The sequence below is a fragment of the Podarcis gaigeae genome (assembly GCF_964106915.1).
Source record: "Podarcis gaigeae genome assembly, chromosome: 13".
Classification (NCBI taxonomy): Eukaryota; Metazoa; Chordata; class Lepidosauria; order Squamata; family Lacertidae; genus Podarcis; species Podarcis gaigeae.
The window spans coordinates 8360823-8380255 of record NC_139689.1 but is presented as its reverse complement, the minus strand read 5'-3'; the positions used below and the strand labels follow the sequence as shown (position 1 = coordinate 8380255).

Here is a 19433-nt window from a genome sequence, read left to right as displayed (position 1 = left end):
ATACTATTAGAGAGCCACCTCAGTTGTAACAACAACAAATATAATTCCAATGGTTTTCTGGGGAAAGTGAAAGACTGATAAACAGGGTAAATTATGTCCTTAGTAGTTTCTTCCAACATTTTTTGTTTCCCTTTTTTTAACACAGGCACAATGAAGCCTCCAAAAGTCTACCTCCAGCAACAATCCTCCAATGATGACTTAAATGTAACCTTATTCTGCGTGGTCAGAGACTTCTACCCAGGAGAGATCTTTGTGAAGTGGGAAGAGGAGAAAAAAGGAATGTCACTGAAGGGTTATGATGCTCATGGTCTGAAATGTGACCATGAAAAACAAAGATGTTCCTTAGTGAGCATACTTGAAGTCCCCACAAGCAAGTGGCTGACAGGAGTCTCTTACGCATGCCTTGTAGCACACGTCTCCTCTGAAAACATCACAATCAGAAGAACCAATTCCCTTTCCGGTAAAATACATCTTATCTGCACCTTACCACCAGATAAATTCACTTCGTTGCGAAGACAATGCAATTTCCTTGACATCTTGATTTGGCCTGCTTGCTGTCTTCACATCCCACTAGATGGGATGTCCATTCTGTTATATCACACAACGTTAATGTATCCTGCAGTTCTATATTAAAGTAATAATCAATGAGGTGTTTCTTTCTTTCTTCTTCAGTTGCATCTTGTGCCCCGATCCAATAACCAGATATAGCTTTTGCACAAAATCCACACTGTATGCTGATCCTCTAAAGATGCCCTAGGAACACTGTTGGTCTTTGTGGGGTCTATATTCAACAAAGAGAAACCAACATGCCTTCAACGCACCCTTGTCTCTTATTTGTTTCATCGTATATTTACTGTTGTACTTTGTTCTTGCTTTTTTGAAGACTTTCTCCTCCATCTGTTCTCCAAGGAGTAACCATATCATCTCACCTCATCCTGCAGATTCCTGGGACTGTGCCATCATGGGTGCTGCTCTGTGCGATATCCGCAATGAAAACGAAGATGAGTACAGTGAACTCGAGGAGGCCAACAGCGTCTGGAACAAAGTTTCCACTTTCATGGTCCTCTTCACTGTTGCAATCTTCTATGGGGGACTTGTCACTTTCATCAAGGTAAAAAGGGAACGAGCTAGAGCAACGTTTCCCAAACTTGAGTCTCCAGCTGTTGTTGGACTACAACTCCCATCATCCCTAGCTAGCAGGACCAGTGGTCAGGAATGATGAGAATTGTAGTCCAAAAACAGCTGGAGACTCAGGTTTGGGAAACCCTGGGCTAGAGTCAAACCTTGGAAGCACCACACAAATGTAGAAGGCACTGGCCAGTGTGGTGTAGTGGTTAAGAGCGGTAGCCTCGTAATCTGGGGAACCGGGTTCACATTTCCGCTCCTCCACATGCAGCTGCTGGGTGACCTTGGGCCAGTCACAATTCTTTGAAGTCTCTCAGCCCCACTCACCTCACAAAGTGTTTGTTGTGGGGGAGGAAGGGAAAGGAGAATGTTAGCCGCTTTGAGACTCCTTAAAGGGAGTGAAAGGCGGGATATCAAATCCAAACTCTTCTTCTTCTTCTTCTTCTCACCCAACAATTAATTGTGGACACCATCTCTCACGGTCCTAAATCGTTTTGTGTGTGTACATTTGACAAATGTTATTAAGTGTGAGCAAGTGAGGACAAACTTGCATTTGCAGACCTGTGTTGATATGGATGTGCACATCTACCTACTTGTTTGACTTCTTAGTGCTGATAGAATGTCCTCTGCCTGTCACAAAATGGACATGAGATCAATTGGCTTCTAACTCACTGTTCTCCAGCAACAGCAGAACCAATGTCCTAGGTGTACTGTTCTCATCCCCAAATCATTCAGATAAACATGCATGGATTGTTTAATCTTCTCCCCACCTCTTTTGTTTCCACAGGTGAAGTAACCTTCCTCCTTATCTCACGATGAAGAATATGCAGAATAAGACCCTGCTTTTTCTCTCCATTATATAGTTCTCTCAGTCTTTTTCCATTATAATTTTTGTCTGCTACAATACAACAAAGCATTAATGTCAGAAAACATTAACTTCAGTGTTACTTTGTTTGCTTTGCCATCTTTTGCAATAATCGACACAGCCAACTTTGCTTCAAAAAGATGGTTAACAGGTCACTGAGGAAAGCGACCTCAACTTTACATGAACATTATCTCAAATAGTAAATAACTTTCTGTATCAATATTGCAAGTGCAACAAACAGCAATTTTGCCAGTGCCGACAATATGGAGCTCAACAATTGTGAAAGAAATAAACAACAAAGAATAGCATATCAACCATCCATGAGTAATAAAATGAATGATTTATCTTTTCCTTCCAACTATAGCAACTGACGGGTTGCAGAAAACTGGATCTGAGCAGGAGCCATCCAAATTGGTGAAAAGCTCCAAAGCTATTTCGTTGCTCTACACTTTGTATTAATTTCCTCCAAATCCTGAGCCATTATTTCCACAGCGGCAGTTTCTAGAAGCATTGCCATATTGATATGTTGCCAATTTGCAGCCCAGAGAGCAAGCGTTTAGTCTTAAGTGTACTGATAAAAGTAGAAGATGAGTAGCTGTTTTTGCTTTCCAAATTTAAGTCCTTTTGTCCACATTTTCTCCTTACTTGCAACAGAGGACTCCATTATTTGCCCTCCTATAGACAAACAGAAAAATGTGTACAAAATGACTGTGATCAAAAGTGGTCAGAACTGATACAACCAATAAAGGCCTCTTCCTTTATCACCATGTTTAAAGAGAGGAGCCTGATAAGCAAAGAGTTTTTCATGGGTGGCAGCAAGCACACACCCTTTCCAAGGCTATTGATTTCTACTGGAGAGAGTTCTGGGCATGTTTAAATCTCCAGAAGTCAAATCAATGAAGATTAAAAGTTCTCAGCTTTTTATCATTCCCACTTGGCTTGCATAGTGCAAAATATCAGCCAAAGTTCCCCTGTGTTGTGTTGAATTACTTTTCATGGTTACATTAGTTTCGTGTTGAAACTTTATCCTGTCACATTTGCATTACATTGTCCTCTGCTCCTGGACCACAAAGCAGCAACAATTATAACTTGAGTTTTCCTAGGATCACAGTCCATCTAAAAAAGAGATTTGTCGCTGCTGTTGATCAGCCATTTGGTGCTAATCAGCTGCTTAGCATGGTCATAGCTAACTGTATGAACCACTTTGCATTAGCAAACTGATTGGACAGATAATTAATAATAATAATCTGGCTCAAGTTTTCAGTGCTATTCAGCTGTTAAAGCTCACAGCACTAAATGGTTGCTTTCTTGAACTATGATTGTTCAGCGAGTAGATGCTGTCTCTTATTAACCAAGGTGTATATCTGGTGCATATGTTATCAGAGTTGTCGTACACATCAGCCGTGTTTGACTGTAGTTTACTAAACTGCCAGCACTGTGCAGGCATCACGTTATCAGACTACCACCCTCCCGTATCGTTTGCCATAATGTGTTACTATAATCTGCATAAAAGCAATGCATTGTATTGCATTCTATTGCACTGTACCAATTTGCATTGATTTATCGAATGAACCTAAGGATGCACAATATAAACATTATGGTATAACATCCTTGTGTTTGGTGCTGAGTTTGTCTATATTAATTTCTGTCCTCGTATTGCTTCTGATTGTAATAATTTTGCCTTGTACGCTATTGCCCTCCATTGTATAAGTCTTTGTTCAAATTAGACATATCAAAACTCAGCTGCTACATAAACTTCTATTAACCATTCATTGTTGTTGGTTCTCAGTTTTCTTCAAAGCACTGGACACACCCTTTGGGACACAAATGCCTCTTTTCAGGGATTCTCCTAAAACAAGGATGGGGAATCTTTTTCATGCTGAGGGCCACATTTCATTCTGGGCAACCTTTCAAGGGCCACATGTTAGTGGTGGGCAGGGCCAGAGGCAAAAGAACAACAAATGAAAATGTTACCTTTGTACAGTAGACTAGCTTCTACGCATACTCACACACCTGCCTTTATTCTCCATCTGAGCAACCAAGAGATCAAGGCACATTCGAGGTAGGCAAAAACAGTCCAGGAGAGTGCTAAGCAGTGAAGGGAGTGGCCTGGGGAGGAGGCGGTGCTTGGGAGGGAGGGTGGTGTAGGGAGAGTTCAGAGGGCCAAGCAGAAATGCTTGGAGGGCCACATTCAGAACCCAGGTCTGAAGCTTCCCAACTCCAGACTAAAATGTGTCTACTGTGTGTAACTCACAATGGACTAGTGGTTAATACTTTTAACATACCAGAGCTGCATGCCACTCCAATCTTTGAGTGGTGCAAGATTCCAGGGGTTCATCTTTCCTTTAAGGAATAAGGAACAGTGGAGACTGTGGTATTTTTACAATATGTGGTATTATTATTATTATTATTATTATTATTATTATTATTATTATTATTATTAATTTGTGCCCTGCCCATCAGATTGGGTTCCTCCAGCCACTTTGGGCTACTTCCAGCAAATATAAAAACATAATAAAACCTTAAACCTTAAAAAAGCTTCGCTATACAGGGCTGCCTTCATATGTTTCCAAAATCTCCTTAACATCTGATGGGCATTCCACAGGGTGGGTGCTGCTACCAAGAAGGCCCTTACACACATATACGACCTGAGCCTACAATGGAAGGGTACACAGCATTGGCACTTCAAGAGGGTCTTGCTTCTCCCAAACTACAACTGTAGATTCCAAAAAGAAACCAACCATTGCACTCTAAGCCTCTCTCCAACTTGCCGCTTTTACCAGACTGCAACCTTTTTTCTCTACGTCACACCCCAGCCAACTGTAAATACTCTACCTCAAGGAAGTTCCCAACAAAAAAAAATCAATATAAAAACCACAAAAGTCATCATAAAAATAAGAACAAAAACAAACACAGTTAAATGGGCATCACATGTCAATCAACCAAAGGCCTGGTTGAAGAGGAATGTTTTTGCCTGGCGCCAAAATGTGTATAATGAAGGCATCTCGTGTTGCAACCCTCCAAGCCTCTTGTGGAGGAGGCACCCAATTCAAGGCCTCAAAGGATGACCTCAGGATTTGGTTAGGTTCATATGGAGAGAGGCAGTCCTTGAGGTATTGCGGCCCTGAGCCCTAGGCTTGTGCCTAGGGACCAAGTGAATCCACCTCATTTATCCTTCAGAGTACCACAAACAGCCTTTTCCAAGGCTTATCCAGTTTCAGGCTCCTGTCCCTTTTTCCTTTTGGGTTGTAAAACCTTACAAGGTTTCACAAAGTTTAACTCAAAGCAGCACAAGATCAGGATCATTGTGAGAAATGAAACCTATGGTGAGATCAAGCGACCTAATGCTGCTTAGAGTGCTGGTCTAGAATACATACATAAATGTATATGTATATGTATATGTATATGTATATGTATATGTATATGTATATGTATATGTATGGAGGGAGCTGGGGTCAGTAGAGATGTCAGATGAAAAGTGGGAAGGACTCCTGCATACACAACAAGAGGAAAGAATTGCAACAGGTACAACCTGCATGAAATTTCCACAATTATCCTCTCTCCTACACAACCTTTAGTGGTTCAGGTGCCCTGCACTTTTTCTTGCCTGGCCACCCTATTCATGAGACATCTTTACAGGACCTTGCAGCCGCCTCAGGATACCAGGTACTGACACCACGAGAAATCTACATGGTGCCTTCCAAATCTTGTTGGGCTACAATTCCCACCATCTCCTGGTCATTGGTGATGCTGTCTGGTGCTGATGGGAGTCAATGACATCTGGAGGGCTACCCTTGCTGTAGACATTGCTAACACTGGAGCGGCTTCAGGACTTGCCTCCAACCCTGGTTTACACTATCATTACTGAGGATTGGGGGGGTGGGGGGCAGTGGCTGGCTCTGTCAGTCTATACACTGTAGGCAAAGGCATGACATTCTGCCCCATCCCAGTTTGAGTTTCCTCTGGTAGATATGCTCAATTCATAGAGCGTGTGGCTCATGCAAAATCAGCAAAACATGGTTGTTGCTTTCTCAGGCGCTGAGAAACCCACCGTTTGTTATCTGAAGTTGACTCAGAACACATCAATGTGAGTTTCTATTCAAAGCCCCACACATCATATCTGTTCATTCCCTTCTGACCACCAGCACTGGCCTTTGGCTCAAAGCGGAAACACCAGTTCACCTCTGTTGGTGAAAACAGGTTGCATCTGTTCTCAGGATGACTCATCAAAATGTCAATGTGGGCCTTTCAGTCTTACCTATATTGCGATCAACAACAAACCATCAGGAGGGATATTCATGCCATGGTTTTCAGCCTCAGTGCACTTCATCCACACATTCCTACTCTGAAAAACAATGTGCAATAAATTAGAACTGGAAGGAATCTATTGAACATAACATTAATCAAATGTGGGAGGGATATTTTAACTGCTTTGCAGAAAGAAAAATAGCAACCTCTCACCAGCACAATGACCATATGGTTAAGGTGCCATCCCCAGGCTCCATAAATTGTACATGTGTCTCCCCCCCCCCTCAAATGGCAGCCCGAGACAGGAAAGTTCAGCAAATGAAGCTCCTTCCACCATTTTTTATCCATGCCAGGACAAGCTTCACCTGCTAAATTTCTGCATATCATGTAGCTATGAAAGAAGTCCTAATACAGCTGAAATCTTGGAACTAGGCCTGGTCTCACCTCTACCAGGATCATATATTATTTCTCTCACCGTGAATATGACTATAGCAGCCTGCCCAGCACCACAGTCTAGGAGGCAGGGCCCTATGCACACCTAGCAAACACACCTGCCAAAAGCCACCAAAAGTCTTAAGAGAGCTGAAGAAGACCTAATGTCCATACATACCAACTGTCCTTAGTTGCCAAGGGCTAACCCTGATTTCTGGTCACTCTCCCTGGAAAGTTGCTATACCTATTTGGTTCTCTGGAGAGTACGTTGAAGAGGCCATTTTGAAATACTGTGCACTAGAGTTTGGCAGGGTAGAGACATCATCTTGCTGACAAAGGTCTGCATAGTTAAAGCTATAGTTTTCCCAATAATGATGTATGGAAGTGAGAGCTGGACCATAAAGAAGGCTGATCGCCGAAGAATTGATGCTCTTGAATTATGGTGCTGGAGGAGACTCTTGAGAGTCCCATGGACTGCAAGAAGATCAAACCTCTCCATTCTGAAGGAAATCAGCCCTGAGTGCTCACTGGAAGGACAGATCCTGAAGCTGAGGCTCCAATACCTTGGCCACCTCATGAGAAGAGAAGACTCCCTGGAAAAGACCCTGAAGTTGGGAAAGACTGAGGGCACAAGGAGAAGGGGACGACAGAGGACAAGATGGCTGGACAGTGTTCTCGAAGCTACCAATGCCAGTTTAACCAAACTGTGGGAGGCAGTGGAAGACAAGAGTGCCTGGCGTGCTCTGATCCATGGGGTCACAAAGAGTCGGACACGACTAAACAACTAAACAACAACAACAACAACAGAGTTTGTCAGGTCTGCAGTAGTTCAGTGCTAAGAGCCAAACTTAATGTGGTGGGGGCAGATACACTATGGCCACACAATATTGGTTGAAACCGTCATGGTTTCCCACTAAGATTCCTGAGGACTGTTGCTTATTAAGGGTGCTAAGAGTTGTTAGGAGACTCCCTTGTCCCGCCCCCCACCCCGACAGTTGCAATTTGCAGAGTGGTTTAGCAATCAAACCCTCCTCCTGAGGAACTCTGGAATCTTTTTGCCATACCTCCCAAACCACAGTGAGAGATGCACAGCTAGGACAAAACTTGGCCAGTTGTTTCATACATGCTCAGTGAAAGCACAACCATTGTCCTTCTCACTCAGAACAATTTTGCACTCCTTGGAAATGGTAAGTTCGAGAGGGCAGAAGATTAATGGGGCAGCACCTCAGCCAGCATCAGAATGTAGAGGCTATGAAGACCACTTTGATTACTTCAATATTGTTTGGCATTGAGTTGTAGCCAAATGCAATTTACTTCACAAAGACTGAGTGGTCAGGTTCTAGTGAGTCTCAGCTTCCTTTCATATCTGGAGTCAGGCTCAATTGGATAGTCCTCCTGGAGTGGTTTGAGTCACTTACCCTAGCTACTGACACCTTACTGCGCTTACTCAGGATCAGGAGTGAGACCCTATCAACATATAGTTTCTCCGCTCAGAGATCTGCACTACTTCCCCATCTGCTGCCAGATCCAGGTTCACAGTGTTAGTAAAGTTAAAGGTAAAGGTACCCCTGCCCGTACGGGCCAGTCTTGCCAGACTCTGGGGTTGTGCGCCCATCTCACTCAAGAGGCCAGGGGCCAGCACTGTCCGGAGACACTTCGGACACACGGAAACGCCGTTTACCTTCCCGCTGGTAAGCGGTCCCTATTTATCTACTTGCACCCGGAGGTGCTTTCAAACTGCTAGGTTGGCAGGCGCTGGGACCGAGCAGCGGGAGCGCACCCCGCCGCAGGGATTCGAACTGCTGACCTTTCGATCGGCAAGTCCTAGGCGCTGAGGCTTTAACCCACAGCGCCACCTGCGTAGTCTTATACAAAGCCCTTAACAGCTTGGGACTAGTTTTTTTGCAGGATCACTTTGCCCCACATACGCCCAATAACCATCTGAATCTGCAGAAATGGCACTGTAGTTGGTGCCAAATAACAGAGCCCCCTCTCCTTTGCTTTCTTAATGGCCCATCACCCAGGTGATTGCCTCAACACAGTTAGATAGCCTGGCTTATATTTTAACACTTGCTATTATAGGTGCCTGGCACCCACAAACTCAAAACAATATAAATTTGCCCTCCACAAGGCGGTGAAGCGTTTGTTCAAAGTGAAGCTACTGTTGGTGTGAGCAACTTGGCCCCAAAGCAACCTTGGAGGAAATTGCCCCCTCCCACTTCTATGAAACAAAAAATGGGTGGCATTAGGTGGCACCGAAAGTGATATGGAAAGGGTCAATCACCAATAAATTCCAGACTTCTCAGGGTGAGGCCTAGTTCCACATTCAGCCCAGAATTATCTGCTATGGAATACAGACCCTCCAAGTGTCCCTATTTTCCAGGGACGTCCCTGATTCAGAGAAGCCATCTCAGTTTCTGATTTGATCCCAGAATGTCCCACTTTTTCTTAGGATGCCCCTATTTTCATTGGAGGGTAGGGAATTATCTGACCCCTGAGCCATCTGAAGGCAATCCTGCATAGGGGATTTTTTTTAAAAAAAAGTTTTATTATCTTTTTGTATATGTTGGAAGCTGCCCAGAGTGGCTGGGGCAACCCAGTAAGATGTGTGGGGTATAGATAGTAAAATTATCATTATGGAATGGGATGTCCCTATTTTCATTGGAGAAATGTTGGAGGGTATGGGAATAGTTGGTTTAGCATTTATACTTTTCTTATAAGGCCTTGGCAGAAAGTGATAAATTATTATTTCTTTTTGAAATAAATAAATATTAGGGGGCAATATCTCTCTCTTTGTGTGGAAGGGGGCTGTTTTGCCAGATTAACCCTAACTCTGGAAATTTGGTTAGTGACAAACCCAAAAGTTTGAAAACAAGAAAACAAGGCAAGACAAATAAACTAGAAAAAGGGGAAGTTCTGCCTCGGCAACAGTTTCACGTGGCCGCTTTTGGTTGCAAATTATAGCCCCCACCCCAGACATCACTCTACCACAATATGTTGTTTGTCTGTTTTCAGACCTTCATGTCAGCACCAAGGACATCTACCATCACTTTCCTTTTTTGGAGACGGTTTCCAAGAACATTAGGAGAAAACACTGAAGACTTCATAGAACTGAGATGACTTTCCAGGAGAAATGGACCATGCAAGGTCAACCTTTGATACGGTGAGTGAAAGGGGCCTACTCCCAGGCTTTGGGAAGATAGAAAGATAAGAAAAGACTCTTTCTAGGATCAGTCAACTATCATGGAAAGGATGTAGGTTGTAATAGGCTTGGGCATAAGTATTAGTATTTCCATTTGAATTCTGTTTTCTCATATTGATGGGCTTCCCAACTAATGCAGATTTTAACACTTGTTTACTGCCACCTCCCTGCTGAACTCAAGAGAGACTTAAACATAACAAAAACTCCCCAATAGCCACCTTAGGCCCATGTTCAGCTTGGAGCTGCTGCATGTGATCTTTGCAGCACGCTGGAAGGTAGGCTACCTGCAGCCCATCAGCCCAACACTTAGGCCAACTTTCCAGCTGACAGCTTAAGGGGGAGGAGTAGGGAGTAACCGGGCTGCCTACAAGATGCTCAGATGAGCAGCTTGCTTCTCTGGGATATTTAATGTGAAATGTTGATTGATTTCAATTCTCACAATTTGGTATATATTCCTGGTATCAGTAACCTTTCTCCTCACCCCTCTGCTTTGACATGCACAGCAATGGGGATGCCCCCAGGGAGCCGGCATTCTATGGGGAGATGTGCTAGGCCCCAACTGAATTATAGGTCTTGTGGCTGGAATACTGCATGTCCTCCACCATCCCTAAATTGTGACGAGAAGGAAGCCTCCTTAGTCAGCAGCACCCCTTTGAGAGGCAACACTGCAGAAGCTCAGCTGGGAGACGTGCAAGTCTTCTACATCCATTGCCCATTGAGGTATCTAGGGCCTCTAGGCAGGGCAAGGAAAGCTATTGGAACATCTCTTGACATCCAGTGCTCAGTTGGGGTGGAGTATGCAAGAGCTGGGTGGCACCCTGATCCTTTGCAACTTTGAAAATGTTAGGGAAAGCACCCAGCAACCCCCTAGCTTCTCTGAAACGCACCAATCAGCTAGAACAGCATCAAGCCTTTCAGATAGCAGCAATAATCAGGAGTGCTCAGCTAGGCAAAAGAGGATTTGTGCTCCTTCAGCTACAGCTTTGGAAATAATGGGAGGGGGGACTCCTAGAACCCACCTAGCTTCTCTGAAGCACACCACCTGCTCGTGAGATACTAGCTCTTTCAGATCCATAGCGGCTATAGCTAGGCCAAGGAAGCAACAGGGCTGGTTGACTCTTCTCTGAGCTGATGGAAGAAGTTCCCAGCATCCTCATAGCTTTTCTGTAGCTAACCTCTGAGCTGGGATAAATGCAAGCTACTTAGACTAGTGCAGATGTTGAGAGAGCAGCCAGTGTCTTTCTGAAGCTCAGTGCTGAGCTCAGAAAGAGTGGGATGGCTTCTGCTCAGCTATACCTTTGGGAACAATCATGGGGTAAGCTCCTAGGATCTCAGAAGCTGAGAAGCACACAAGCCATTCAGATCTACAGCAGCTATACCTGAAGCAGGGGAGCAACTCTTTCCAATGGCCAGTGGTCAGCTGGGGAAAAGTTTGGCATCCTGTTGGGCTACAGGCTAGGAGTAACTTCTGGGAGCCTTCCACTCTCCTCCCTCTTTTTCTCCAAAGCTGGGATAAGGAAGCTTTCAAGTGTTGTGCTCCAACCAACACACCATTAGGAAGATTGAAGGAATGCTAGGGATCTCAACCTTCCTTAAAATCAAGCTCTCGGCTTGGAGAGCTGTGTGGCTCTGGGCTTCAGTAAAGACAGAGATTGCAGAGAGAGCAGCTGGACCTCTCTACAGCCTGCAACTTTACTGGCAGGTGTGCAGATCTGAGCTCAGTGGTAGCTTTCAGTAAACTTCTAATTTAGCAACCAGCTTCTGCTCCTCCCTGCCGTTAGTGTAAGCAGGAATATGTGCTGCCTTTCCATTAAGCTCAGTGAAGAGCACTAGGCTCTATTGCTTCCCTGAAGCAGTGTCCTTCACCCCTGGACCCCAGACAGCGACCCTCTGGGGTTTCAGCCCAGGAATATATTCCAACCCTACCTTGAGGTTCTGTGAGTTAAACATGAGATTTCTGTGTGCAAAGCAAAAGTTCCATCACTGACCTGGGCTATCCCTGCTCTACCACTGAGGTACCCCTGTACCCCAATGTAGAACTGTTGCTGGGTTTCTTAAGTGCTTTTCTGCTGAGCAACTTGCAAGCCCCCTGGCTAATTGGGAGTCCTGGGAGGGAACATTGGAAGATGCTTCACCACTGAACTATGGGCCTTCCTGAAAGGGTCTCTGTGGGTCTCTGAAAGCCAGTGCTCCCCTTGAAGACTGGTGTGATAGTGCTCACTTTGGCAGCCCTTATACTAAAATTGGAACAATACGGGCGCAAGGATGGAAGACTGGTGTGATAGTCACACAACTACAGATCAGGTTCAGGAATGGTAGGGGCTTCGAATTAACTCTGCCAGCTAAGGAGCAGCTTTAGGAAAACCTAGGGGCAAGCCACTGCCTTTCCTTACCCTTGTGGAAGGCCAGCATAGAGCAGGTAGGTATGTCATAGAGTTGTAGAGTTGGAAAGGTCATCGAGTCATTTATATGCTTGCCTTATGTCCAGTTTCCAAGAGATCTCAGCTAGCCTCCCCAAACACTCCAGACTTCTCCATTTAGCTGAGAAGCATGAGAATGCTGATGAGCAACCAACACTCATTTAAAGGGTTTTAAGGTTCTATTTACCCTTGCTTTCTGCAAACCTCTGGGTGGTTGGGTTTGCACAACAGCACCAGAGCCTCTCATGTGAGTGTTATCTTTTGGAAGACTGGTGGGAACCGCTGGTCTCAGCTGACTCCTTTCTGGGGTTGTAGACTCAGGTGTAAGTGATGCAGTTCTCAGAAAGCTGTGGAGATCTCTCTAGTGCGGTGATGGCCAAACTTGGCCCTCCAGCTGTTTTTGGACTACAACTCGCATCATCCCTAGCTAACAGGACCAGTGGTCAAGGATGATGGGAATTGTAGTCCCACAACAGCTGGAGGGCCAAGTTTGGCCATCACTGGTCTAGTGTTTCTGAAAGCAGCTGCTCAACACAGTGAGGGGCTTGATGGTGGGTTGCAACTTGCAGGTGTGTGAGGCACCCATAAAACTGCACTACTAGCATGCAAAGCCATAATAATAATAATAATAATAATAATAATAATAATAATAATACAGCTTGGGACTCTTAAATACTGTGTCCCAAGCTATTTAGGACTTTGCATGCTAGTAATGCAACTTTATGGGTGCCTCACAAAGTAATGACCATTTGAGATCTATGATTAGCAGGGAAGGCCTGTTAGTAGCACTGCAGTGGGTGCTGCCTAGTTGGTACTGGCAGGGCCTTCTCGATGGTGGTTCCCTATTTGTGGAATGCCCTCCCTGGGGAAGTGCATCTGTCTCCCTCATTCAGGAGGGATTTAAAAATACTGCTTTTCATCCAGACATTTGATGGTTGAAAGATATTGCCCTTGGCAACCCTGAAATTATTAGCTCTGAGGATTGCGCATATCTATTGTACACCATACATTTAAAGCATATGGCTTTCCCTCCCTCCACCTGCAAAACCCTGAGAAGTGTAGTTTGCCGCTCACAGGACTACAGCTCTCAGCTGAAATTGTAGTTCTGCTTGTGGTGAACAAAGGTTTCCAACATCATTTGAGGGAAGCCCTGTGCTTTAAATATATGGTGTTGCTGTGACTCATGTTTAAATGTTTTTATATGTTTTTAGTGTTTTAATTAATTTATATCTTTTTGCTACTGTTGTTCCATTGGATGAAAGGGATGAGGTAGAAATTTAAACCACTGAGCCTAGGACTTGCCGATCAGAAGGTCAGCGGTTCAAATCCCCGCGACAGGGTGAGCTCCCGTTGCTCGGTCCCTGCTCCTGCCAACCTAGCAGTTCGAAAGCACGCCAAAGTGCAAGTAGATAAATAGGTACCGCTCCGGCGGGAAGGTAAACGGTGTTTCCGTGCGCTGCTTTGGCTCGCCAGAAGCGGCTTAGTCATGCTGGCCACATGACCCGGAAGCTGTACGCCAGCTCCCTCAGCCAATAAAGCGAGATGAGCGCCGCAACCCCAGAGTCAGCCATGACTGGACCTAATGGTCAGGGGTCCCTTTACCTTTTTTAATGAATACTCACTAAGCAGTTCTACAACTGACAACCCACCACAGATAAATCTAATAGGGAGCAGGGCATTTTCCCATCTGTGAGGGAGATTAATAGCTTCAGGTAGGCCAGTGGGAGCAACTGGTTTTGTCCCAGCCTCTCTGAAGCTTGGCAAGAGACACATAAGCCTTCAGCACCAATTCTGGAAAAGCTGTGAGGCATCTAAGCTCTCCTCACTCAGTACCCTTGTGGAATCAGCACTTGGCTAGGAGGTGAACCAGTCTCAAGTCCCTTCTTTGTGAAGGCTCCTGCAGAAGTGCTGTATATCTCTCTGTGTATATATGTGTTTTGAAGAGGAAGATATTCTTCTGTGACTACCAGAGTTCAAAGCCTTGTATTGTTATTCGTATGGCCACCTTCACACTAGAGTGGTACCTCGGGTTAAGTAATTAATTCATTCCAGAGGTCTGTACTTAACCTGAAACTGTTCTTAACCTAAAGCACCACTTTAGCTAATGGGGCCTCCTGTTGCTGCCGTGCCACCGGAGCACAATTTCTGTTCTCATCCTGAAGCAAAGTTCTTAACCTGAAGCAATATTTCTGGGTTAACGGAGTCTGTAACCTGAAGCATATGTAAACTTAAGCATATGTAACCCAAGGTACCACTGTATACAGTTGAAGCGTTCCAATACCACTCTAAACAGTTATGGCTTCCCCCAAAGAATTCTGGGGGCTGTAGTTTGTTGTTAAGGGTGCTGAGAGTCAAAAGGAGGCCCCATTCACCTCAAAGTGTTATCGCTGACAAAGTTCCCTTTCGAGAGGGGCTGGTTGTTAAACCACTCCAGAAATTATACTTCTGGGAGGGGGCTAGCGGTCTCCCAACATTTCTCCACACCATTGACAAACTACATCTCCCAGGTTTCTTTAGGGGAAGCCATGACTAGCATGGTGTAAGAATATGGTACATATTTCAAATAGCAATAGATGCTTAGTGATTGGTTGTGGGGTGTGGGGTGAGAGAGAGAATTTCTTTGAGAATGTGTTAGGGTTAGATAAATTTATTCTGATTGGGCTGGATGATAGCAGATGCTGATTGGCGGGAGGTTATAGAGTGGTGAATTAATTGTCAGTTAGGAAACATGAGGCATAGGCAAACTTGGCCCTCCAGATGTTTTTGGCCTACAACTCCCATGATCCCTAGCTAACAGGACCAGTGGTCAATGATGGGAATTGTAGTCCCGAAACATCTGGAGGGCCGAGTTTGCCTATGCCTGGGAAAGATGTTGGGATGTGACAGCTGAGATGGGGGAAAGGGAGTTGAAGAGAGACACGTGAGGAAGAGACAAAAGTACAGCTGAGGCCTGAATATTCATACCCACTGTTTTATTAATGCCTGTCTGGTGAAGATCAGTAGAATGGAACCAATGGTTGACATGGGGCTTGTCCTGTGTCTAGAAATTATAAGTTCTACTTCTCCCATCCTTTCTGAGAATGGGTCCTATTGATTATACCTGCCACATCTCCCAAGAAAACTCGTTGTTCACCACAGAATCAGAACAATCCACAGAAAAACCAGTTGATGTTTGTTCTAATTCAGTGATAAACAACTGCCCCCCCCCCCCGGAGATAGTGAAAGGTCAAGTGGAAGTGTTGATGAAGAAGCCATCCTGTATAAAGGTCTTACCAAAATAAGGTTGAAGAAGTGGGGCTTTTTTAAATTGGCTAAACTGTCCAACCTGTCAGAAATGCAACCACAGAATCTTGGATGGTAAGAGGTAGAATGCACCCAAGGATCTGACCTGGATCTATGTATTTTATTTTATTTAACAAAAATTATATATTGCTTGATTGTAGGAAAACCTCAAAGCAGCTTATAATAAATATTAAAGTTATAAATAAAAGCAGTTAAAACAATTTTAAACACTGAGAGATAATCAAAGTAGCTCAGCTCAGATAACCAATCCCAGCTAAAAATGAAGCACCTTCCAAAAAAACCCCTTCTTTATAATTATTATTATTATTAATTATTATTATTATTTGTTTCCTCAGCTTGCCAATCTGCCCCGCATGTCTTTCCTCTCATTCCATCTTCTGGGAGTATCTCCAACAATGAAAGCATCACTATTGGCTGCTTGGCCCAGGATTTCCTGCCTGGCTCACTCACTTTCTCTTGGGATAATGATGAAGACGAGGCAATCGAGTTTACGGAATTTCCTTCTTTCTTCAACTCCCGTGGGACTTTCACTGCAAGCTCCAAGGCAGTTGTCCCTGCCGCAGCTTGGAAGCATTTTAATCCATTCTACTGCAAGGCTGCTCACTCTCTTGGAAACAGAACAGAAGATATTGTCCGTCCAAGTAAGAGAATTTATTTGACTTGTTGTGTACAAAAAAACCCCAAGATTTTCCAGCAGCCAACAGCAGCTCAAACCAGGGGATTAGCATAAAGGAGGCAGAAAGTGCTAAGGAACTCTTAAAAAACCAAATGCTTGATTTCTGCATGGTCTTTTATGGGAAGTGGCCTCTTCTGATAAGGACCAGCTATATATCTTCCATTCAATAACTAACTAGGGTTCCCTTATGTCTGGATTTCCCTGTTGCAATAGCAGTGTGTGTGTGTGTTCTTTTTTGCCCTTCCAAATATGGCAACCCTATAACTAGCTAGTTCCCAAAGGACCACATACCTGTCTGTATTCTTAACACACTGAATAATTACCTAAGTTCAGAACTATTGCTTTTCTGCATAGGGTGAAGATTAATTTATGTAAAAGAGGGAAAGTGTTTCAAATCCATTTGAAACCTGGCCCCTAATCCAAGATATAGGTGAATAGGATATGATTGCCTTGTAGCACGGGAAATGAACTAGTCATGTGCTCAACAATGCTCTTACACTGTCATTCATTCTGAGAGTGAGCCTTCACTCTGTGGGATGAACCCATTAAAATGGATAGGGAAATGCTCGTCTAGACACACAATCTTCTAGAAGACAATCTCATGAGTCTTGTGAATGAGGATTCCTTGATAGACCTGGATCTGCAGTTCCCCTTGAGTTGCTGGATTCATCTGCAATAAATTAGTTTACCTTCTGCCACTTTCCTTCCTTCTGCAGTAGTGTGCCCAGACTCTCCACCTAACATTATCATCAGCGCACCACTCCTAAAGGATTTTGCGGGGTCCCCCTTGAATGCCACCATCACCTGCACTGCTATAAATCTGCACACTCAGAAGACCACAATCCAGTGGCTGAGGGATGGGAAAGTTATTGAATCTGATGAGCCCACCACCATACGGATCTCAAAGAGCAGCTACAGTGTGAGGAGTGAGCTAACAATCACCAAGAACGACTGGGACAATGGCAAGAAGTTCTCCTGCAAAGTGTCCAATGAGAGATTCAGTGGGATAAAGAACATCAGCAGACCCCTTATTTGTGGCGGTAAGTTATTATATTCAATCAGAGCACCGGAAAGCCAATTGAAACATTCAAGACAACAGGGGCATCTTTCATTTCTGTCATAAGGAAGAAGCACTCAGTATATATGGTTGCATTCTGAACACGGGAGAAATATTAGCTTTGGGCTAAAACTGAGGTAAGATTTCATGAAAATCTACATATGCCAAAACGCTCAACAAGAGGTGAAAATCCTCTAGAAAGCAGAATTATAATAGTTAAGCAGATTTTATGGCAAGGTCTGAAGGCACTTAAACACCATAGTCTAGCAATGTTATCCTTCAGCATATGCTAGGATACTGCTGAGATACATAGATCCAACCTTGGCTTCAGTGTTATGTGAGACCTCAGTCTATGTTATGGTACTCATAGTCCCCATACTTTCTGCTGATCCAATTCTGACATTATTTCTAGTGGGGGAGGAATCGAGTTTCCTTGTGATTCTTAATATTCTAACAAATGAATGCCTTGTGCATTTGGGATTCTAACAAGAGCACAGTGTAGAATCATTGACTCTGGCAAATCAGTGGATCACCAGGGAAAGGAACTTGTGCGGCAACTAGGTCTCCCATCTACAAGCCCCCACACACAAACCCCTTGAATATGGCACTATCGTGGGAAAGGGAAATTCTCTATTCTGACTTGGACATAAGCAATGGAACTCTTTGAGGACATTGGATGATTGAATCAGATATACGTTGGGGTTGCCATAAGTGTTGTCCTACTCTGGATCTCAATGCTCTTCTTCTTAGGTCTTTCCATCCCTGTCACGGTTGAGACCATCCAACCTTCCTATGCTGATATTTACCAGACCAAGTCAGCCAAGCTGACCTGCAGAATTTCCAACATACCCGATGAGCAAGACCTTAAGGAGCTGAACGTCACCTGGACAAGAGCATCTGATGACAAACCCCTGGACACTGCACTGGAAACGTACCACGATGAAGAAAACAGCGATTTGATATATGCAGATGCAGTAGCTACTGTGTGTGTAGACGAGTGGGAAAAAGGAGAAACTTTCAACTGCAGAATTATTCACCCAGATTTATTTCCTTCAATGGAAGTCAGGTCCCTGCGCAAGCCTCAAGGTAGGTGCCTATTTTACATCAGCTGAAAAAAAAAAGCGACCCTCGGTGTCATTGATTTTAGCAGTTTCGTTCTGTCTTCACAATCATTTAACACGCATTATCCTAACATGGTGGTCTCCCCAGATGTTCTGGACTATAACTTCCAAAATCAGCAAATATGGGCATAGCAGCTGGGGCTTATGAGCTTTGTGGTCCAAAACATCTGGAGCGCACCAGTTTGCGGAAGAGGGATTTAACACGCATCTGTATCTAAGCAATCATTGTTGGAATTAATAAGCTATCCGTCCAATGCCTGCCCAGTGGGCATGTACAGTATGGGCTTCCATGTGCCAAAGGGTCTCAGACAGGCAAAAAAAAAAAAAAAAGAAAACATCAGCTTAGCCCCTAGCAATCCTTAGTATTGTCCATATGACTTAATGGGTTATAAGTTATATGAGGCTGCTCTTAGAGTAGATGAAGCCCCTATTCCAGGTGTCAGCAAGGTTTACCTTGCCTGGGCCGGTTCACTCCCAAGGAGATCACCCCATGGGCTGGATCGCATCTGCACAGACGCAATTTTCAGCATCTGCACATGCACAGATGCGATTTTCGGTGCAGCGGAAATGAGTCCCTGCTCCGCACTGTGCTGGTTTAGCGAAGCGTGCGGGAGCTCGCCAAGCGGACGGCTCGGTTTGGGGGCAGCTCATGGGCCATTTAAATGACTCCTGTGGGCCGCTTGTGGCCCATGGGCGGCAGGTTGCCAACTCCTGCCCTATTCTCAGCCCACGTTAGCAATGAAGAGATGTTTGTCCCCACTTGCTTCATAGTACCATGTAAGCCATAGACTCTCTGTCTCTCTTATGCTCTTCCACTCTTTTTTACACACTCAGAGCAGTGGACCATGTCATCACAGCCTTTAATAAAAATCCAGATTTAGAAAGCCATTGCATCAAAACTTTGATCTGGTCATCTTTGGTCATTGTCCATTACACCTCCTAGTAGGCTTCTACCAATCTTCTCACAGGTTTTTCTGACTCTCT

The 19433-nt window shown here is 44.4% G+C and overlaps 1 protein-coding gene and 1 gene segment (V, D, J or C); both read left to right on the top strand.

Annotated features, from left to right (window-relative positions):
* LOC310828753 (uncharacterized protein) overlaps nucleotides 1-3759 on the top strand; it is a 274212-nt gene extending 270453 nt beyond the window's left edge. For both annotated transcript variants that reach the window (XM_083706516.1, XM_083706517.1), the window contains 3 exons: nucleotides 146-460; nucleotides 942-1111; nucleotides 1913-3759. In XM_083706516.1, the coding sequence (XP_083562642.1) occupies nucleotides 146-460; nucleotides 942-1111; nucleotides 1913-1921 (494 nt within the window). In that variant the 3' untranslated portion in view covers nucleotides 1922-3759. The remainder of the gene's footprint in view (nucleotides 1-145; nucleotides 461-941; nucleotides 1112-1912) is intronic.
* LOC310828869 (Ig mu chain C region-like) overlaps nucleotides 1-19433 on the top strand; it is an 89906-nt gene that overhangs the window by 38142 nt on the left and 32331 nt on the right. Inside the window, exons 2-4 of the C gene segment in view lie at nucleotides 15931-16236; nucleotides 16988-17311; nucleotides 18079-18414.